Genomic DNA, 16,541 nt, shown 5'->3' on the forward strand with positions numbered 1-16,541 from the left:
CTGCCCCCTTTGGGTGACCTTTTGCATGCAGAGACTGACTAACAAAAACGTCAACAATAACAAAGGAAGCATTAACTCAGTCAGGCCAACAGATTCAGACCAAAAAATCTCCGTTACAACTTTTTTACACAGTATCTGTTATGGAGGGGTGGGTTCCAGGTCCACACACTCTACAGTGGAGACCATCAGCACAGCCCTGAAATTTTATAAACCCTCGGGACATATAAAGCGTCTGCCTGCAATGCGGGAGACCCGGGTTCGATCCCTGGGTTGGGAAGATCCCCTGGAGAAGGAAACGGCAACCCACTCCAGTACTCTTGCCTGGAAAAACCCATGGAAGGAGGAGCCTCCTAGGCTACAGTCCATGGGGTCACAAAGAGTCGGACATGGCTGAGCGACTTCATTTTCTTTCTTTCTTTCTTTCAGGACATATATGAGTTGCATAAATAAATGAATTAACTTGCGAACAGAATTAGGTCTACATCAAAGAGGACCGACTGTTCCAGCCCAGACTCGCGCTTCCAGCTTCAGGATGCCTTCCTCTTGCAGCCCCTGCCCAGGCTCGAGCTGAGGGAGAAAAAAAAAAAAAACCACCACAGGCCGAGACTGAGGACGTGTTTGAGGGCGGGATGCCGGGGCGGGCCAGGGCCTCTCAGGGTGCTGCGCGGGGAGGATGCTGCGTGGGGAGGGAGCCCCCTTCCTTGACTGGGCCGCCATCACTGCCGGGGCGCCTCAGGGCTCGGCTGGGTTTCCTCAGCCCTCACAGGGCAGGGCCGGTGTCTCCTCACTCCAGAGGGGGAAGGAGGGAGGGCCGCCGCCTGCCCAGCGCCCCCCTCAGGGACCCGCGGCGCAGGGAGCAGCCCGGCCCGGAGCGCGCGGGGCGCCAAGAGCCCGGGCCGCGCCGACGCCGTGGCCGCGCGCGTGGAGCGGCGGCCGGGCGGCCTCCCCGCCTTCACCCGCGACGATTCCGAGGCCGACGGGCGCCGAGGGGCGAGCGGCGGCTTCGCCGGCTGTCCCAGGCGCCGCAGCAGCGCTGGCGGACCGAGTGCGCCGTCGAGAGCTCCCCGTCCTCCCGCCCGACGCCCCCAGGCCCCCGCCTGCCCGCCCGCCCCACCCCCCTCCTTTCGCCGAGCTCTTTCAGTTCCTTTAGGGGAGGGGAAACTGAGGCCCGGGAGCGCGGACCAGGCAGCCGGTCTGAGACTGAGCATGGTCCTCTCCGCCTCTGGAAACTCTGTGCAGTGGCCTGACCTCCCCCAGGCACAGCCTGCCCCTTTCCGTCGCCTCTGAAATACGCTCGGCTCTGTCTGTGGACCCAGACCTGTTTGTTGAAATCCACGGAGGTCAAAAGTGAGCAGGAACTACCGGCAAGGTGCCTTTGTTCAGTCCGACCTCCCGATCGGGTCTGGCCTCCTGTTTTCCAGCCTCACCTTCCCTTGGGGTGTCGGCTCTGGATGGCCCTCTGCCGCCCTCCTACCCACCCCTGAACCCACAGGGCGGGCAGGCGGCGCTGGGCTTGCTGAGGAGCTGTGGCACTTGGCTCAGTGCTGCTCCGTGATCTGGGGGGAAGTGCCTTATCCCCTCCGCTAGTGCAGGCTGGAAGGGGCTTGGAAGGTGGAGGCTGCCAGCCTACTGGCCTGAGAACCTGCCCAGCCCACTCATCTGCCAGCTCTCACACTGGCTCTGCCAGTTGCCCAAGCCTGACATGCTACAGTCTCTGCCGTTTTTCTCTCTGGCTCCTCCCAAGTCCCATGATACATGCTGTCGCCTCTCCCTGGCAGGCCTCCTTTTCCCTGGTGCTACCTCTCCCTCAGTGCTTCCACCCGTCTCTGCCTTCCTGCTGAGATGCAGCTCCAGTCCCATTCCTATCAGACTGGCCAGTACTTGGCTGTGCACTGGCCCCTGGTGCAGCCGTGGAGGAGACACTTTGGGATGTGAAGTCTGAGACGATCACCATGTCTTCCTCCCACGTGGGAAGTCCCTGACTTCTGGGAGGAGGGGCAACCTGGGAGCCGAGGACCGCAGAGCAGTGTGGGGCTGTGGAGGAACCAGGCCAAGGGCTCAGTGCAGAGACTTGGGGCAGGAAGGGGAGAAAATGTGCCTGCAGAGGCCAACGTGACTGCTGGGGGGAGGGGAAGCCGTCCTGGGGTGGGGGTGGGGTGGGGTGGGGGAGTCAGCCAAGGATATCAACTGGAGGTCCTCGGGGGTGTGCGGCATCTTTTCTGGAGGTTCCCTATGGTCACTACAAGCTCCCAAGACACCGCCTCCCATCCCACACAGCCAAGTTCCTTCCTAGTTCCCAGACCCCTTCCTGCTTAATGAAAAAGGGCAAAATGAGACAGTCCCAGACTCACCGATCTAACTCCCTCCACATCCTGGCTTGGGAGTAGGGTTAGATTATTCTAGAATCTCTCCAGATCATTTACAGCCTTTGAAGCAAAGAGCAAGAGGAAACAGATGGCACTGATAAGACTACTCATGAGACGTTGACAGTAACCCCCATCTCAAGTCCCTTCCCAATCCCAAAGGACTAAGAGATTTATTTACAGTAATTAGCACCTGCCACCTGTCGAGTGCTCTCCTAGGAGTTTTATGAGTATGACTTCCCTGGATCCTCCTTCCCTCTTTTCATTCACTTGTCCTCTTGATGAATGTTTATTGCTCACCTATTATGTGCCAGGTGCTGTGCTGGACCCTAAGATATAATGAATACGATGATGAATGCAACAGATATGCTTCCATAGTGACGCAGTGGTAAAGAATCCACCTGCCAAAGCAGGAGCCCTACATGAAAATCCAACCATGCTTATAATTTTGTTTTTGCTTATACATTTGTTATCACGCTTATAACAAATTGATAAGCGGAATGTCACAGGAACTCTTCTGCGCTTTGCGTGGGTCGATATCCTAGGGTTTGTACCCAGATACCTTTAAAAAACAAACTACCAAGTCCATTTGAGCAGTCCAGCTTATACTGAACTCATGGAAAATTAAAGCAGGGTAAGGTTTTACTGCTGAAGGAGGGCATGGCAACCCACTCCAGTATTTTTGCCTGGAGACTCCCATGGACAGAGGAGCCTGGTGGGCTACAGTCTATGCGGTCACAAAGAGTCAGACACGATTGAACAACTAAACACACAGCACACACGTAGTTGATTAACAGCGTGGCGCTAGTTTCTTGTTAGTTTTACGTGTTTCACTTATACACGTACATATATCTTTTCTTTTTCAAATTCTTTTCCCATTTAGATTATTGCAGATATGAATATCGAGCAGAGTTCCCTGAGCTGTACAATAGGTCTTCCTTGGTTTTCTTTTTTTTTTTTTTAATTGTTTTGGATTTGGACCATTTTAAACATCTTTATAGAATTTGTTACAATATTGCCTCTGTTCTATGTTTGGGTATTTTGGTTATCTATTTTAAATGTGTGTGCATTGTGTGTGCGAAGTCGCTTCAGTCATGTCTGACTCTATGCGACCTTATGGACCGTAGGCCGCAGGCTCCTCTGTCCATGCAAGATTGTCCAGGCAAGAATACTGGTGTGAGTAGCCATGCACTCCTCCAAGGGGATCTTCCTGACCCAGGGATCAAACCTTCATCTTTTAGGTCTCCTGTATTGACAGGAGTGTTCTTAATCACTATCTCCACCTGGGAAGCCCACTATTTTAAATGCAGTAGTGTGTATATGTGGAGAAGGCAATGGCACCCCAACTCCAGTACTCTCGCCTGGAAAATCCCATGGATGGAGGAGCCGGGTGGGCTGCAGTCCATGGGGTCGCTAAGAGTTGGACATGACTGAGCGACTTCACTTTCACTTTTCACTTTCCACTCTCATGCATTGGAGAAGGAAATGGCAACCCACTCCTGTGTTCTTGCCTGGAGAATCCCAGGGACAGGGGAACCTGGTGGGCTGCCGTCTATGGGGTCGCACAGAGTCGGACACAACTGAAGCGACTTAGCAGCAGCAGCAGCAGTGTGTATATGGGGCTTCCCAGGTGGCACTAGTGGTACAGAACTTGCCTGCCAATGCAGGAGACGTAAGAGACACAGGTTTAGTCCTTGGGTCGAGAAGATCCCCTGGAGGAGGGCACAACAACCCTCTCCAGTGTTCTTGCCTGGAGAATCCCATGGACAGAGGAGCCTGGCGGGTTACCGTCCATGGGGTCACAAAGAGTTGGACACAAATGAAGCAAATTAGCAAACACGCACTGTGTATATGTCAGTCCTAAACTCCCAATTAATTCCGTCCCCCTTCCCCCAGATTCTCGCTGTATTTTGAAGGTAACACTGATGGGATGTGCCAAGGAGCAGCTTGTGGGAAGGAGAGGAAGAGAGGAGTCCAGGATAATCAAGATCTTTGAAGACTAGAGGGATGGAGCCCATTCACTGAGATGGAGAAGGCTGAGCGGGGAGTGGGTTTGAAGACAGAATTGGGAGTTCAGTTTTAGACACTTTAAGTGTGAAAACCCAGCTGGAGATGCTGAGGTTGCCTGGAGACACTGGGACTGGGTCTAGTGATCAAGTAACAGAACAAGAGCCTGCCTGTTCGGGAAGGACCAACGCCACACCGAGAATAGAAAATTGCCTGTAGGCTATAGTAATAACTGATCAGTGAGATAGTAGGACAAGAAACCAGATGAAAGGGTGGGGGAGATGAGGAAAAGAGAGACAGTAGGTGTTGCAAACACTTTCAAGCAGTCTAGGTGTCAAGGGGAATCGTGCACGTCCCTACTGTTCCCATTTTACAGTTAACAGACAGGCCTGGAGAGTTCGCTTGTTCAAGATCATACAGAGATGAAATTGGGATTGGAAAGCAAGGCGATGCGGCCCCAGATCCCATGTTTTGTCCACTTCATGATGGATGTCTTCTCAGTTCTTACGATCTCAAAAGGACAAGAGGAGACAGATTTTAAAACTACATTGCAGAGGTTGTTGGGGGAGGAGCGGGGAGCTCTCTTGAATAGTAGAGAAGACAATAAGACCTAAACCTGGACCAGCCAACCTGTCCAGTTGCGGGGCGTGGGTGGGGGGTGGTGGTGAGGCGCTCTGGCTGGCTTCCCAGGGAGGCCCTATGAACACATTTCCAGCAGCCTCTGACTGCAATGCCAGCGCAGCTTTGCAAATACTTTGCTTTTTTTTAAAGTGTCATTTCTCCTTAATCTTCATCCCTACCATCCCCGAATAATCTATAACATTTGCGTATTTGCTGTTCTGTGGGCATGGACAGTGAAAAGAGCGAAAGGTTTCGCACATGCTTCTTCTGTAAGGCTTTCCCTTCAGTCTTGACTTCAATTCAGCAAAGATGCCTTGTGCTATGCGTGGCCATGTGCTGTGACGAGTACAAGGAATAATTATAGTTCATCTCCAAAATGGAATCCCATACAGCCATTACAGAGCTCGCTTCTGGAGAATAATGATTCAGAACATGCTCACGCTACCCCGACAGGGAAAAGCAGGTCAGAAACAGCCCACACTCTGTGATGGCAAGGGAGAGTGGGGGAGGAAAGAGGGACAGGGAGGGAGAAGAGGAGAGAGGCTTCTTGCAATGTATTGTAAAAGAATATAGTAAATTATTAACAGAGGCCAACTCTAAAAGGTTGGGTTACTGATGATTTAATTGGTGGGGGGAGGGGGGCATGCCATGTGGCTTGTGGGATCTTAGTTCCCCAATCAGGGATTGAACCTCGGTCCCATGGTGAACGTGCTGAGCGCTAACCATGGGACCACCAGGGAATTCCCTAATTTTCCTTCCTAATCCCTTGATGTTCTACAAGGTATGTGCCTGTGCATATATATACATATATATATATTTCTTTCACAATCAAAAAGGCAATAAATGATATTCTTCCATATTTTTATTGAAGTATAGTCAATTTACAAGGTTGTATTAATTTCTGCTATACAGCGAAGTGACTCATATGTATGTATATATATATATATATACACACACATGCTTTTTCTAAATATTCTTTTCCACTATGATTTATCATAGGATACCGAATATAGTTGTCTGTGCTATACAGTAGGACCTTATTCTCTATCCTTTCGATATATAAAAGCTTACATCTGCTAACCCAGCCTTCTACTCCATCCCTCGATGAACCCCCTTCCCCTTGGAAACCACTGGTCTGTCCTCCATGTCCATGATTCTGTTTCTGTTTCATGGATAAGTTCATTGGCATCATATTTTAGGTTCCACATATAAGTGATATCATGCGCATTTGTCTTTCTCACTTCGGTTGGTGCGATAATCTCTAGCTGCATCCGTGTTGCTGCAAACGGCATTATCCCACGTTTATGGCCGAGTAGCACTCCACTGTGTATACACACCACATCGTCTTTACCCACTCACCTGTTGATGGATATTTACGTTGCTTCCGTATCTTGCCTATTGTGGATAGTGCTGATATGAACATAGGGGTGCATGTATCTGAGTTATGGTTTTGTCTAAATATATGTCCAGGAGTGGGATTGCTGGATTGTTTGGTAGTTTTTAGCTTTTTGAGGAGCCTCCATACTGCTTTCCACAGTGGCTGCACCAATGTGCATTCCCACCCATAGTGTAGGAGGATTCTCTTTTTTCCACATCCTCTCCAGCATTTGCTATTTGTACACATTTTAAAGATGGTCGTTCGGATTGGTGTGAGCGGGTACCTCGATAAATATTTTAAAACAGAAGCAGGAGGCATGTTTGGTCCTCCATGGGCTCGTGGTCTCCTGTGGGAGATAGACATACATAGGTAGCCAGAATAAACAGCAGGCTTTTGTGGCCGCTTCTGTAGAATGGGCTGACTTCTAAATTCACAGACTCCTTCGCTTCCTGTTTTATTTGCTGGACCCTAATCGGAGCATCCTTTTGTATCTCTCTTTCCTCCTCCACCACCTCACAAGCTCCCAAGGGGGTCTCTGGGTCTGTGCAGCCTGGCACCAAGCCTAGTTTGTGTGTCCTGCCAGTTCCTCTTGTAAAGGGTCACCAGCTTCCATCTTTCACTCCCCTTTCTCCATGGCTCTGATGTGAATTGCCTCACTGAAGAAGCAGCCCAAATGGAGAGATCAAGTTTCAGCACATCGTGTTTGCAGGCAGCCCCTGGGTGTTGTGATGGAGTTCATGGCCAACGGCTCCCTGGAGAAGATGCTTCTCACTCAGAGCCTCGGCTGGCAGCTCAAGGTCTGCACCATCCATGAGACCAGCCTGGCCATGAACTTCCTCCACAGCATTAAGCCACCGCTGCTCCATCTGGACCTCAAGCCAGGCAACATCCTCCTGGACAGCTGCCTGCATGTCAAGGTGAGGACCCCATCTGTCCCCTGTCACTCCAGAGTCTTCTCCACATAAGCTGGATTATCTACTGCTTGGTTGGCCTGTCAAAGAGTTCTAAGCAGCTCCCTTCATGGACAAATACTAAAGGCAGGGATCACACCTAAAACAGATGGATCCATAGTGAAATTTGGAGCCTGAAACTGCGTATCAGGATGCCTGCAATAACTCTCTTTGGACCTCAGTCTTCCACTTCTAATGTGGACAGAATCATCTCTATCCCATTCTTTGATCCAAGTAAGGATGTGTGTAAGTGAGAGGGTCATGATGACCTTTTTAAATTTTTTTCAGTTCCTGAGACATGTTACGCTTTCCTTTCTGCCCTGGAACTTTTGCATATTCTATTTCCACTGTCAAGAACAGTGTTCCCTCAGTCCCTCCTTGTCTAGCAAAGGCCTACTCATCTTTCAGCTCTCAGCTTAAATAACACCTCCTCAGGGAAGTTTTCCTTGATCCACTCCCACATGCCTCTGTTATACAGCCTCACTGTGTCTCTTCACATTGCTAACCCCAATTGTAAGTATATAGTCATTTATGAAACTGTTTCATTAGTACCTCTACTCCCTATTTGAATAACCACTTAGGAGAGTAATGGGTGTCGGGGGCGGGGGTTCATCTTTCATAGAAGAAATTGTTTTTTTTTGGCCACATTGTGTCTTCACTGTGGTTTGTGGGCTCTTTGTTGTGGCCCGTGGGGGCTTTCTTTAGTTGTGGCCCGTGGGGGCTTTCTTTCATTGTGGCATGCAGGCTTCTCGCTGCGGACCGCTAGAGCACACAGGCTCAGTAGCTGCAGCTCATGGGCTTAGTTTCCCCACAGCATGTGGGATCTTGGTTCCCCAACCAGAGATTAAGTTCATGTCCCCTGCATTGGAAGGTGGACTCTCAACCACTGGGCCACTAGGGAAGTCCCGGTTTCATCTTTCTTATCTGCTGCCTGATTCTCAATACCCAGCCTAGTTGGAATTCAGTGAATTGGCAATTGGTATATGAATGAGTCGACGGATGGAAGCAGAGTGTGGGATAAATGTACATGGTGTCAATGCTTCAGGGCCCCTGGAAGTGGGATGAGCAGAAGCTCACCAAAGGCAGCAACTGTATCCACGGGTCCTTTGGGTAATGGCCACACCTACCAAGTGCGTACTGTGCACCAGGCGCTGTTCTAAGTGCTTTCTGTATATTTCCTTGTCTAATGCTCATAATAGCACTACGAGTTAAGTTCTGGTATTATCCCCATTTTATAGATGAGGAAAGGAAGGTTCTGAGAAGGTAACTTGTCCGAGGTCACCCTGTCGTCCATGGTAGCTATAGGGGAGAGCCTGTGCTCTCAGTGGCTACACAACACTGGAAATGAGGAAGGCGGGAGGGATGAGGAACTCAGGCAGCTTTCTGGAGGCAAGACTGTATTGCCCTCCCATCCCCACCCTGGGCTTCCTTCCAGGTTTCAGACTTTGGCCTGTCCAAGAGGATGGAGCAGTCGACCCAGATGCAGTGCATCAAGAGGTCAGCTCTGCAGGGCACCCTCAGGTACACCCTCCCCCCCAACCCCGAGATGTTTCTGGAGAGTAACAAGGGCCCAGGGCCCAAATACAACATGTACAGGTGAGCAGGAGGCGGGGCTCCAGGCCACATACCCAGCAAGCAGCTTGTTGTCACCATACTGCCTGGACCCCGAGGTGCAGAGGGCAGGACAGGGGTGACGTCTGGCCCCGCCCCGCCCATATGGGAGGAGGAGGGGTGCGGCAGGACTCAGGCCAGAGAGGCTTTGCCTGGGATTTTGTGGTCCATGGGGCCCCTCTGGCTGGATAGCCGAAGAAGTCACTCGGGGCACACTTGCCCTGCCTGCAGCTTCAGGATTGTGATCTGGAAGATCCTTGCTCAGAAGAAGCCATATCCAGGTAGCAGGTGGCAGTGGCACCGTCACGTGGGGACCTGGAAGGGACTGTGGGAGGCTGGGGGTTGGTGGGGGCGGGGCAGGAGCAGGTTTATGTTGGGGACCTCACCCTCCCACCTTCCTCCCCCTGTTTCTAGAGCTCACACGTCAGTGAAAGAAAGGGCAAACTTCAGCCCAGACTATGCTTTCTGCCTCTGATTCTTTTGCTTCAAAATATTCTTTCCTGTCTCCCCCACTCCAGCCCTGCCACGGTGTCAGACTGTCAGGGAACTTGGATAATCCAGCAAAGTGCAAAATCAAAGCCTATAACTAGGCCTGCCAGTCAGTCCGGCTGCCTTTGGACAGCAAAGGCCCACAGTGAGGGGCTACGGCCAGTCTTGGCCTGGGAGGATCTGGAGCTGGTCCAGAGACCCAGCTGCTCAAATCTAAGCCTCAAGTCAGCCTGCAATCTAGGTATTAACTCACTGTGCATTTATGGAGCCCCTGCTGTGTGCATGGGCAGAGCCCCAACCTCCCGCCCAGCCCCTCTGTGCCTGCCTTCCCTCACCACACAGTCTGGGCCTCCTCTCACAGGCTTCAACGTCATGACCATCATCATCCAAGCGGCCACAGGCAGGCGGCCCTCCCTGCAGCGTGTCTCAGATGAGTCCCAGCAGATGGTGGACCTGATGAGGTGCTGCTGGGACCAGGAGCCCAAGAAGAGGCCCTGCTTTCCAGGTTCTCACCAGACTGACCTAGACGAGGACGGGAGAGCTGGGGTGCCCACGGGCCAGGAGAGATGACCGAAGCCCCAGGCCGCTCCCAAGACTCGCAGGGAGAGCCCTGCATGGCACTAGGGCAGAGTCTGCTCCATAGTGTGATGGGGGGTGGGGGGATGGCAGAGGGGCCAGGGGCAGCTGAGGACTGTGGGCTGGTCTCTTTGGCTTCATGTGTACTGTGTGGGAGGTAAATTAGAAACCCCTCACTGCCAGAAGCTCAGTGGGCCTGGCTCTGCTGCTTCTGAGTCCCCAGTTGGCCTGGGTCTTCTCAGGCTGCAGTGTCATTTAAAATGTTCCCAGACCACAAGCTCACAGGCATGGATGGATGTTGCAATCATCCACTCCTGTAGGGATGGTGTAAATGCACACTTGTGTGTAAGTGTGAGCATCTTAGAGATTATCTAGTCTTGCCCTTGTGTTTTATGGGAAAGGTCTACCCTCAAAGGGCTTCCCAGGGGGCATTAGTGGTAAAGAACTTGCGTGCCAATGCAGGAGACATACAAGACCTGGGTTTGATCCCTGGGCCAGGAAGATCTCCTGGAGGAGGACATGGCAACCCACTCCAATATTCATGCCTGGAGAATCCCATGGACAGAGGATCCTGGTGGGCTACGGTCCATGGGGTCTCAAAGAGTTAGACATGACTGAAGCAATGCTCGGGTGTGCGCGCGCACACACACACACCCCTCCAAGGCAGGATCCCAGCTTGCCTGCTTCCTGATGCTCATGTGTGGGTGCCCCTAAGCCCAGGGCTGGGTTTTGGGAGGAAGTACAGGGACATGGTAGAGGGAAAAACATTTAAAATGGGGAAGAACTGCAGGCCAACCTGTGGCCTCTTTTGCTGTGTCTTTGTTTCTTGGGGACTTGCCCGTAGCTCAGATAGTAAACAATCTGCCTGCAATGCAGAAGACCCGGGTTCTATCCCTGGGTTCGGAAGATCCTCTGAAGAAGGAAGTGGCAGCCCACTCCAGTATTCCTGCCTGGAGAATCCCATGGATAGAGGAGCCCGGCCGGCTCCAGTCCATGGGGTTGCAAAGAGTCGGACACGACTGAGCGTCTAACACTACACGACACTACTGTTTCTTAGCAGACATCATAGCGGAGACAGACATGCTGCTTTCGCTGCTCCGGAGTCCGGTGGCCCACCGTGAGAGGGAGGCCTTGGCCGGGAAAGTGTCCTGCGCAGCGGCCAGCCCGGGGAGGTGCGTGCGTGTGCGGGCGGGGCCTCGTCTCTGGCGGGCACTGAGGATGCACGCATGTGTGAGGCCGCCTGGCTGAGTGGCAGATGGGGACCAGACTCAGCGCATACTCTGCTGGCCAAGCCGCACAGTCACTCAGGGATACCTTTTCCTAATTTGCTCGAGGGTGCTCTGAGGGCTGGTGGTGGCCGTGGCCCAGAACCCCTGAAAAGGACGTGCCCTCCCTGACGCGTGTGGGGTTAAACAGGGCCCGTCCTGCAGAGGGCGCCCGCGGCTCTCCCCTGTTTTCCCGCCCTGCCCGTCAGCATCATCCCTGCTCCGCTGTCCTTACCCTCTTCACCTGGGAACCAGCCGTGAGCTAGTGCGGGGGCTCTGGGCTGAACCCACAGGGCCACCACCCTGCCTTCCCTGTGGCCCAGGGGGCAGCTGAGGCCCTGGGCCACTCTTTCTTGGGCAGGGCGTCCCCAGCTCAGGGTCTTCCCCTAGACACAGCTGGTGGCAGGCATGAGAGAGGAAGGGTCTCCTGGAGCAGCGTGGGAGGAGAGTCCTCAGAGGCGAAGGGAGGAGGCGAGGCCGACATGGACCAGAACCGCCCGGCTCTCATCTGACCTGCCCCCTGTCTTCCGGTTCCCCAGGTCTGTGAGATCTGCCAGGAGCTAACAGACTCTTGAGAATCCCTTGGACTGCAAGGAGATCCAACCAGCCCATCCTAAAGGAGATCAGTCCTGAGTGTTCATTGGAAGGACTGAGGCTGAAGCTGAGACTCCAATACTTAGGCCACCTCATGCAAAGAGCTGACTCATTTGAAAAGACCCTGACACTGGAAAAGATTGAGGGCAGGAGGAGAAGGGGAGGACAGAGGATGAGATGGTTGGATGGCATCACCAACTCAACGGACATGGGTTTGGATGAACTCCGGGAGCTGGTGATGGACAGGGAGGCCTGGCATGCTGTGGTCCATGGGGTCACAAAGAGTAGGATGTGACTGAGTGACTGAACTGAACAGACAGCGGTGAGTCCAGACAGGTCTCAGCTGGAACCCCAGAACACACAGCGGAGGAGAAAGGGAACTCAAACCATATCCTCTGCCATCTTCCCTGGCCTACCCTCCTCTCAGGCCTGGAGTCTGTGTTCCTTCTCTGGGCACCCAGCCCTGAGTTCCAGAAATGCCCGTGCCCCTGGGGGGCCTGGCTCTGCTTCCCCTTCAGGACTGTGTTCTTTTGAGGCTGGACTCCTCCATCCCTGGCCTGGGAAAGGGGAACATCAGTTTTCAATCCTGGTGCCATAATGGAATTTTTTGAGGGAATGAAAGAGTACCTGATGTCTGAGCCACCCTAGAATAATTGACTCAGAATCTCTTGTGGTTTAGTCTGAGCAGTGATTTTGTTTGTGGGGTTTTTTTGTTTTATTTTATTTTTTTCATTTTGGAAGTTGTTGCTTTTAATTCTAATACACCACTGGGTAAATCAGGAAGAAATGGGTCCCTGAGTACCTCGGGAGGAATTCACATCACAGAGTGCCACCGCAAATTTATCTTCAATTTGCATCTATTTACTCTGTGCCAGGCACTTCTCCAGAAGTTCATACCTACAGGATTTGTCTTCACGGTAGTAGCACAAGGTGGGCATTGCTTGTGTCCTCCTGAGGGATCAGGACCCCCAGGCTCAAAGAGGCAGAGAGCACGTGGTGCTAAGGGGTGGAGTCAGGGTTTACTTCCGGACTGGCCTCTTTTTGCCTCATCCTTATAGGAAGAACTTCCAGACTCAGCTGCTGTCTAGGGCGGTGGAGCCTGAGTAGAGATCCGGGACCTAGGGAAAGGACCTGCACTCACCCCATCCAGGAAACTCTGTTCCTGGATGGTACTTCCAGGAGATAGTGGGATGGCTAAGATGACCCTGGGCAAAGTCAGAGGCCCTTTTCTCAATCTCGTCTTCCTCCCAGCAGACTCGGGAGACTATTTGAAGCGGGTCCTGCATCTCTCAGACAGTGAGAGCCTGGTCCCTAGCGATGAACAGGTGTGCAGCTATGAGAACAAGGTCACTCCCTCCACTTCCTGGTGGCCTGGGGCCTCCTGGAGGGGGTGAGGCTGCTGCTGGCCCACGAGGTGGACGTGGACTGCCAGACAGCCTGCGACTACACGCCCCTCCTTATCGCTGCCCAGGACCAGCAGGACGACCTCTGCGCCCCACTCCTGGAGCACGGCGCCAACACCCACCTGGTGGATGAGGACCGCTGGGCCCCTTTGTGCTTTGCAGCCCAGAATGCGGACGACCACTCTGCCCATCTGCTCCTGGACCAAGAGGCCCGCGTGGTGCCCAGAGGCCCGCGTGGTGCCCAGAGGCCCGCGTGGTGCCCAGGAGCATGAGGGGTGGACCCACTCCACCTGGCTGCACAGAACAACCCTGAGAATGTGGCCTGGCTTCTGGTCTCCCATCAAGCTGACCCCAACCTGCGAGAGGCTGAGGGCAAGACCCCTCTCCACGTGGCCACCTACTTTGGCCACGTCAGCCTGGTCAAGCTGCGCACAGCCCAGGGGGCAGAGTTGGATGCTCGGCAGAGAAACCTAAGAGGCCACTGCACCTCACAGTGGAGAAAGGCAAAGTGAGGGCCACCCAACATCTGTTAGAAAGTGGGGCGGCCCCTGATGCCCTCAACCAGAGCGGCTACAGCCCACTGCCCACCGCGGGTGCCAGGGGCAAGTACCTTCTCTGCAAGATGCTGCTCAGGTATGGGGCCAGCCTGGAGTGGCCGACCCAGCAGGGCTGGACGCCCCTGCATCTAGCAGCCTACAAGGGCCACCTGGAGATCATCCACCTGCTGGCTGAGAGCCAGGCAGATGTGGGGGCTCCTGGAGGCATGAACTGGATCCCCCTGCCCTTGGCTGCCCACCACAAGGCGGAGGTGGTGGTGTCCACCCTGCTGAAATGTGGGGCTTACTGCAATGCAGCCGAGCAGTCAGGCTGGACACCCCTTCACCTAGCAGTCCAGAGGGGGGCCTTCCTGAGCATCATCCACCTCCTGGAGCACCGTGCAGATGTCTATGCCTGCAATAAGGTGGGCTGGACCCCTGCCCATCTGGCTGCCCTGAAAGAAAACATGGCCATCCTCAAAGTGCCTGTCAAGGCCGGCACCCAGCTCGACATCCAGGAGTGGGTTGGTTGCACACCCCTGCAACTGGCCCTCCAGAGCCAGAAGCAGGACATTGTCGCCTTCCCAGAGTGCAGGGAGCCCTCACTGGCCATTCTGGGCAGAGCTGAGCCGGGAGCCCAGATGGAAATTTTGACCAGGGTCTCCTTTCCTGTAAGGAGTAGAGCCTGCTGGAAGTGAACCTGGGCTTCTGGCAAGGCCCCTTCCCTGTGCTTGCCACCTGCCCCTTTGATCTTGAGAGGAGACAGGAACCTGGTCCCCTGGGTGGTGGAGGGGCAGGGAGATTGTAGCTGCGGAAGGGGCCCCTGGCTGGAGACCTCCTTTCAGCCCCTCCTCCATGTGTATCTCGAGCAGACTCAGCCTGCTCCTCGCTGCACCCGGACTCAAGCCCCCACAGTGAGTTCCCTCTATTCCCAGATTCCTTCCACCTTTAATCACTTGCCCCCGAACTCGCAGGAGCCCTTGCATTCTGGAACTCTCTCTGAAGAAGGAGGGAGGCACGGAGAAGAGGGAAGCGCTCCCTCCCAGCTCATGTCTGTGTGACTAGGGCAGGGTCAGGACAGACCGACGCATGTGTTTGTGGAAGGGCAGGTGCTAAAAGTTCAGAGGAAATGTCCGCTTCCGGCTGAGAGCCCTAGCCAGCCCCTGTTGCTGCACTGACCACCTCCCTGGCGGCCCTGGTCCCAGCGCCCAGGTCTGCTGTACAGTCTCTTGTGGGGGACAGGAGCTTCTCATGAGTGATCCTACATGAGACGTTGGTCCCTGTCCCCCCAGCCTCACCCTCACTCTCTCCAGTTAAATGACCAAGTTTGAATCTCACCTCAATAAAGCTGTGTTTCTGAGTAACTCCCAAGAAGCAGACAGAGCTATGAGTCCAGGTTGGATATGGGGGCCAGTAGTGTTAGTACGGGGTGTGTGTGTGTGTGTGCACTTGTGTGGTGAGTGTATGACGTGTATGTGTGAGTTCCCACCAGGGAGGAGGCAGAGCGCAGGTGCCGGGAGGTGGAGGGGTGGTGATGTCACCTGGGGGTGGGGTGGTGATGTCACCTGGGGGTGGGGTGGTGATGTCACCTGGGTGTGGGGTGGTGATGTCACCTGGGGGGGGTGATGTCACCTGGGGTGGGGGTGATGTCACCTGGGGGGCGGGGTGCAGTTCTCTGGGCTCAGTGTGGAGCTCGCTGGGCAGGGACTTCCTCCTGGGAAGTGGCTCAGGGAGCTCTGTCCTGCCCCCGTCAGCTGCCTGGCCTGGTCTGCTGGTTGGAGCAGGGCTGGGACTGCTCACACTAGCCTTGTGCGACCCAGCCTAGGCTCGCAGCCAGTGGCTTCTGTTTCCTCTTCTGGCTCTGCTAGGGCTGGCCCACTGTTGGGAGGGGTTGGGGCAGGACTGTGGGTGGGGGTAGGGGTGCCCTAGGGGTCCTCTCCAGCTCCTTTCTCCCTCTTCATGATGCTGGAGCATCCCCTCCAACTCAAAAAGTCTTAGTCCCTCAGTTGTGTCTGGCTCTTTAAGACCCCATGGACAGTAGCCCACCAGGCTCCTCCATCTATGGGATTTCTCCAGGCAAGAATACTGGAGTGGGTTGCCATTTCCTTCTCCAGGGGATCTTCCTGACCCAGGGATGGAACCCGGGGCTCCTGCATTGCAGGCAGGCTCTTTACTGTCTGAGCTACCAAGGAAAGTGAAAGTGAAGTTGCTCAGTTGTGTCCGACTCTTTGCGACCCATGGACTGTAGCCCACCAAGCTCCTCCATCCATGGGATTCTCCAGGCAAGAATACTGGAGTGGGTTGCCATTTCCTTCTCCAAGGAAGCCCCCTCCAACTCAAGGATGTTTGCAATTTGTCAGAGAAGACAACATCTTCCACCCTAAATGAAACGGGAGGGGAGAGGGCCGGGCACAACATTTAAAAGAATGACATAACCTGAGGACACGCCATTAACATTGAAATCAAATGAGTCCAAGATGGCAGAAGAGCCAACTTCCACTAAACCTTGAGCCTCAGTATAGGCTTATGGTAACACATCAGCAAGCTAAGTGACATACCCACCTGACGTACCCTGACGTTCTGAGGCCAACCATCAAAGAGCAGGTGGCAGCCCAATTCCTGGAAATCACTCACCCCAACTCCTTCCCAAAATAGTTGGAATACTCTGCCTACTCATTAGCCTATGAAATTACCCAGCCCTTAAAACTAACCATGCCATATTTTGAGGCTGCTCTCACCTTCAGAGAT

At 53.8% G+C, this 16,541-nt stretch overlaps 1 protein-coding gene across 1 annotated transcript; it reads left to right on the forward strand.

Moving 5' to 3' along the window:
* The first annotated feature begins 629 nt into the window (after positions 1-629).
* On the forward strand, positions 630-14,491 carry ANKK1 (ankyrin repeat and kinase domain containing 1). The gene is given in 14 exon segments (XM_027979116.2): positions 630-657; positions 839-1,003; positions 1,006-1,089; positions 4,260-4,279; positions 7,032-7,286; positions 8,755-8,915; positions 9,162-9,211; positions 9,781-9,924; positions 11,056-11,167; positions 11,858-11,886; positions 13,034-13,039; positions 13,106-13,207; positions 13,210-13,731; positions 13,734-14,491. Coding segments are annotated over 14 exon segments (2,436 nt in total).
* Positions 14,492-16,541: the final 2,050 nt, after the last annotated feature.

This window comes from Ovis aries, chromosome 15 (assembly GCF_016772045.2).
Source record: "Ovis aries strain OAR_USU_Benz2616 breed Rambouillet chromosome 15, ARS-UI_Ramb_v3.0, whole genome shotgun sequence".
Lineage (NCBI taxonomy): Eukaryota > Metazoa > Chordata > Mammalia > Artiodactyla > Bovidae > Ovis > Ovis aries.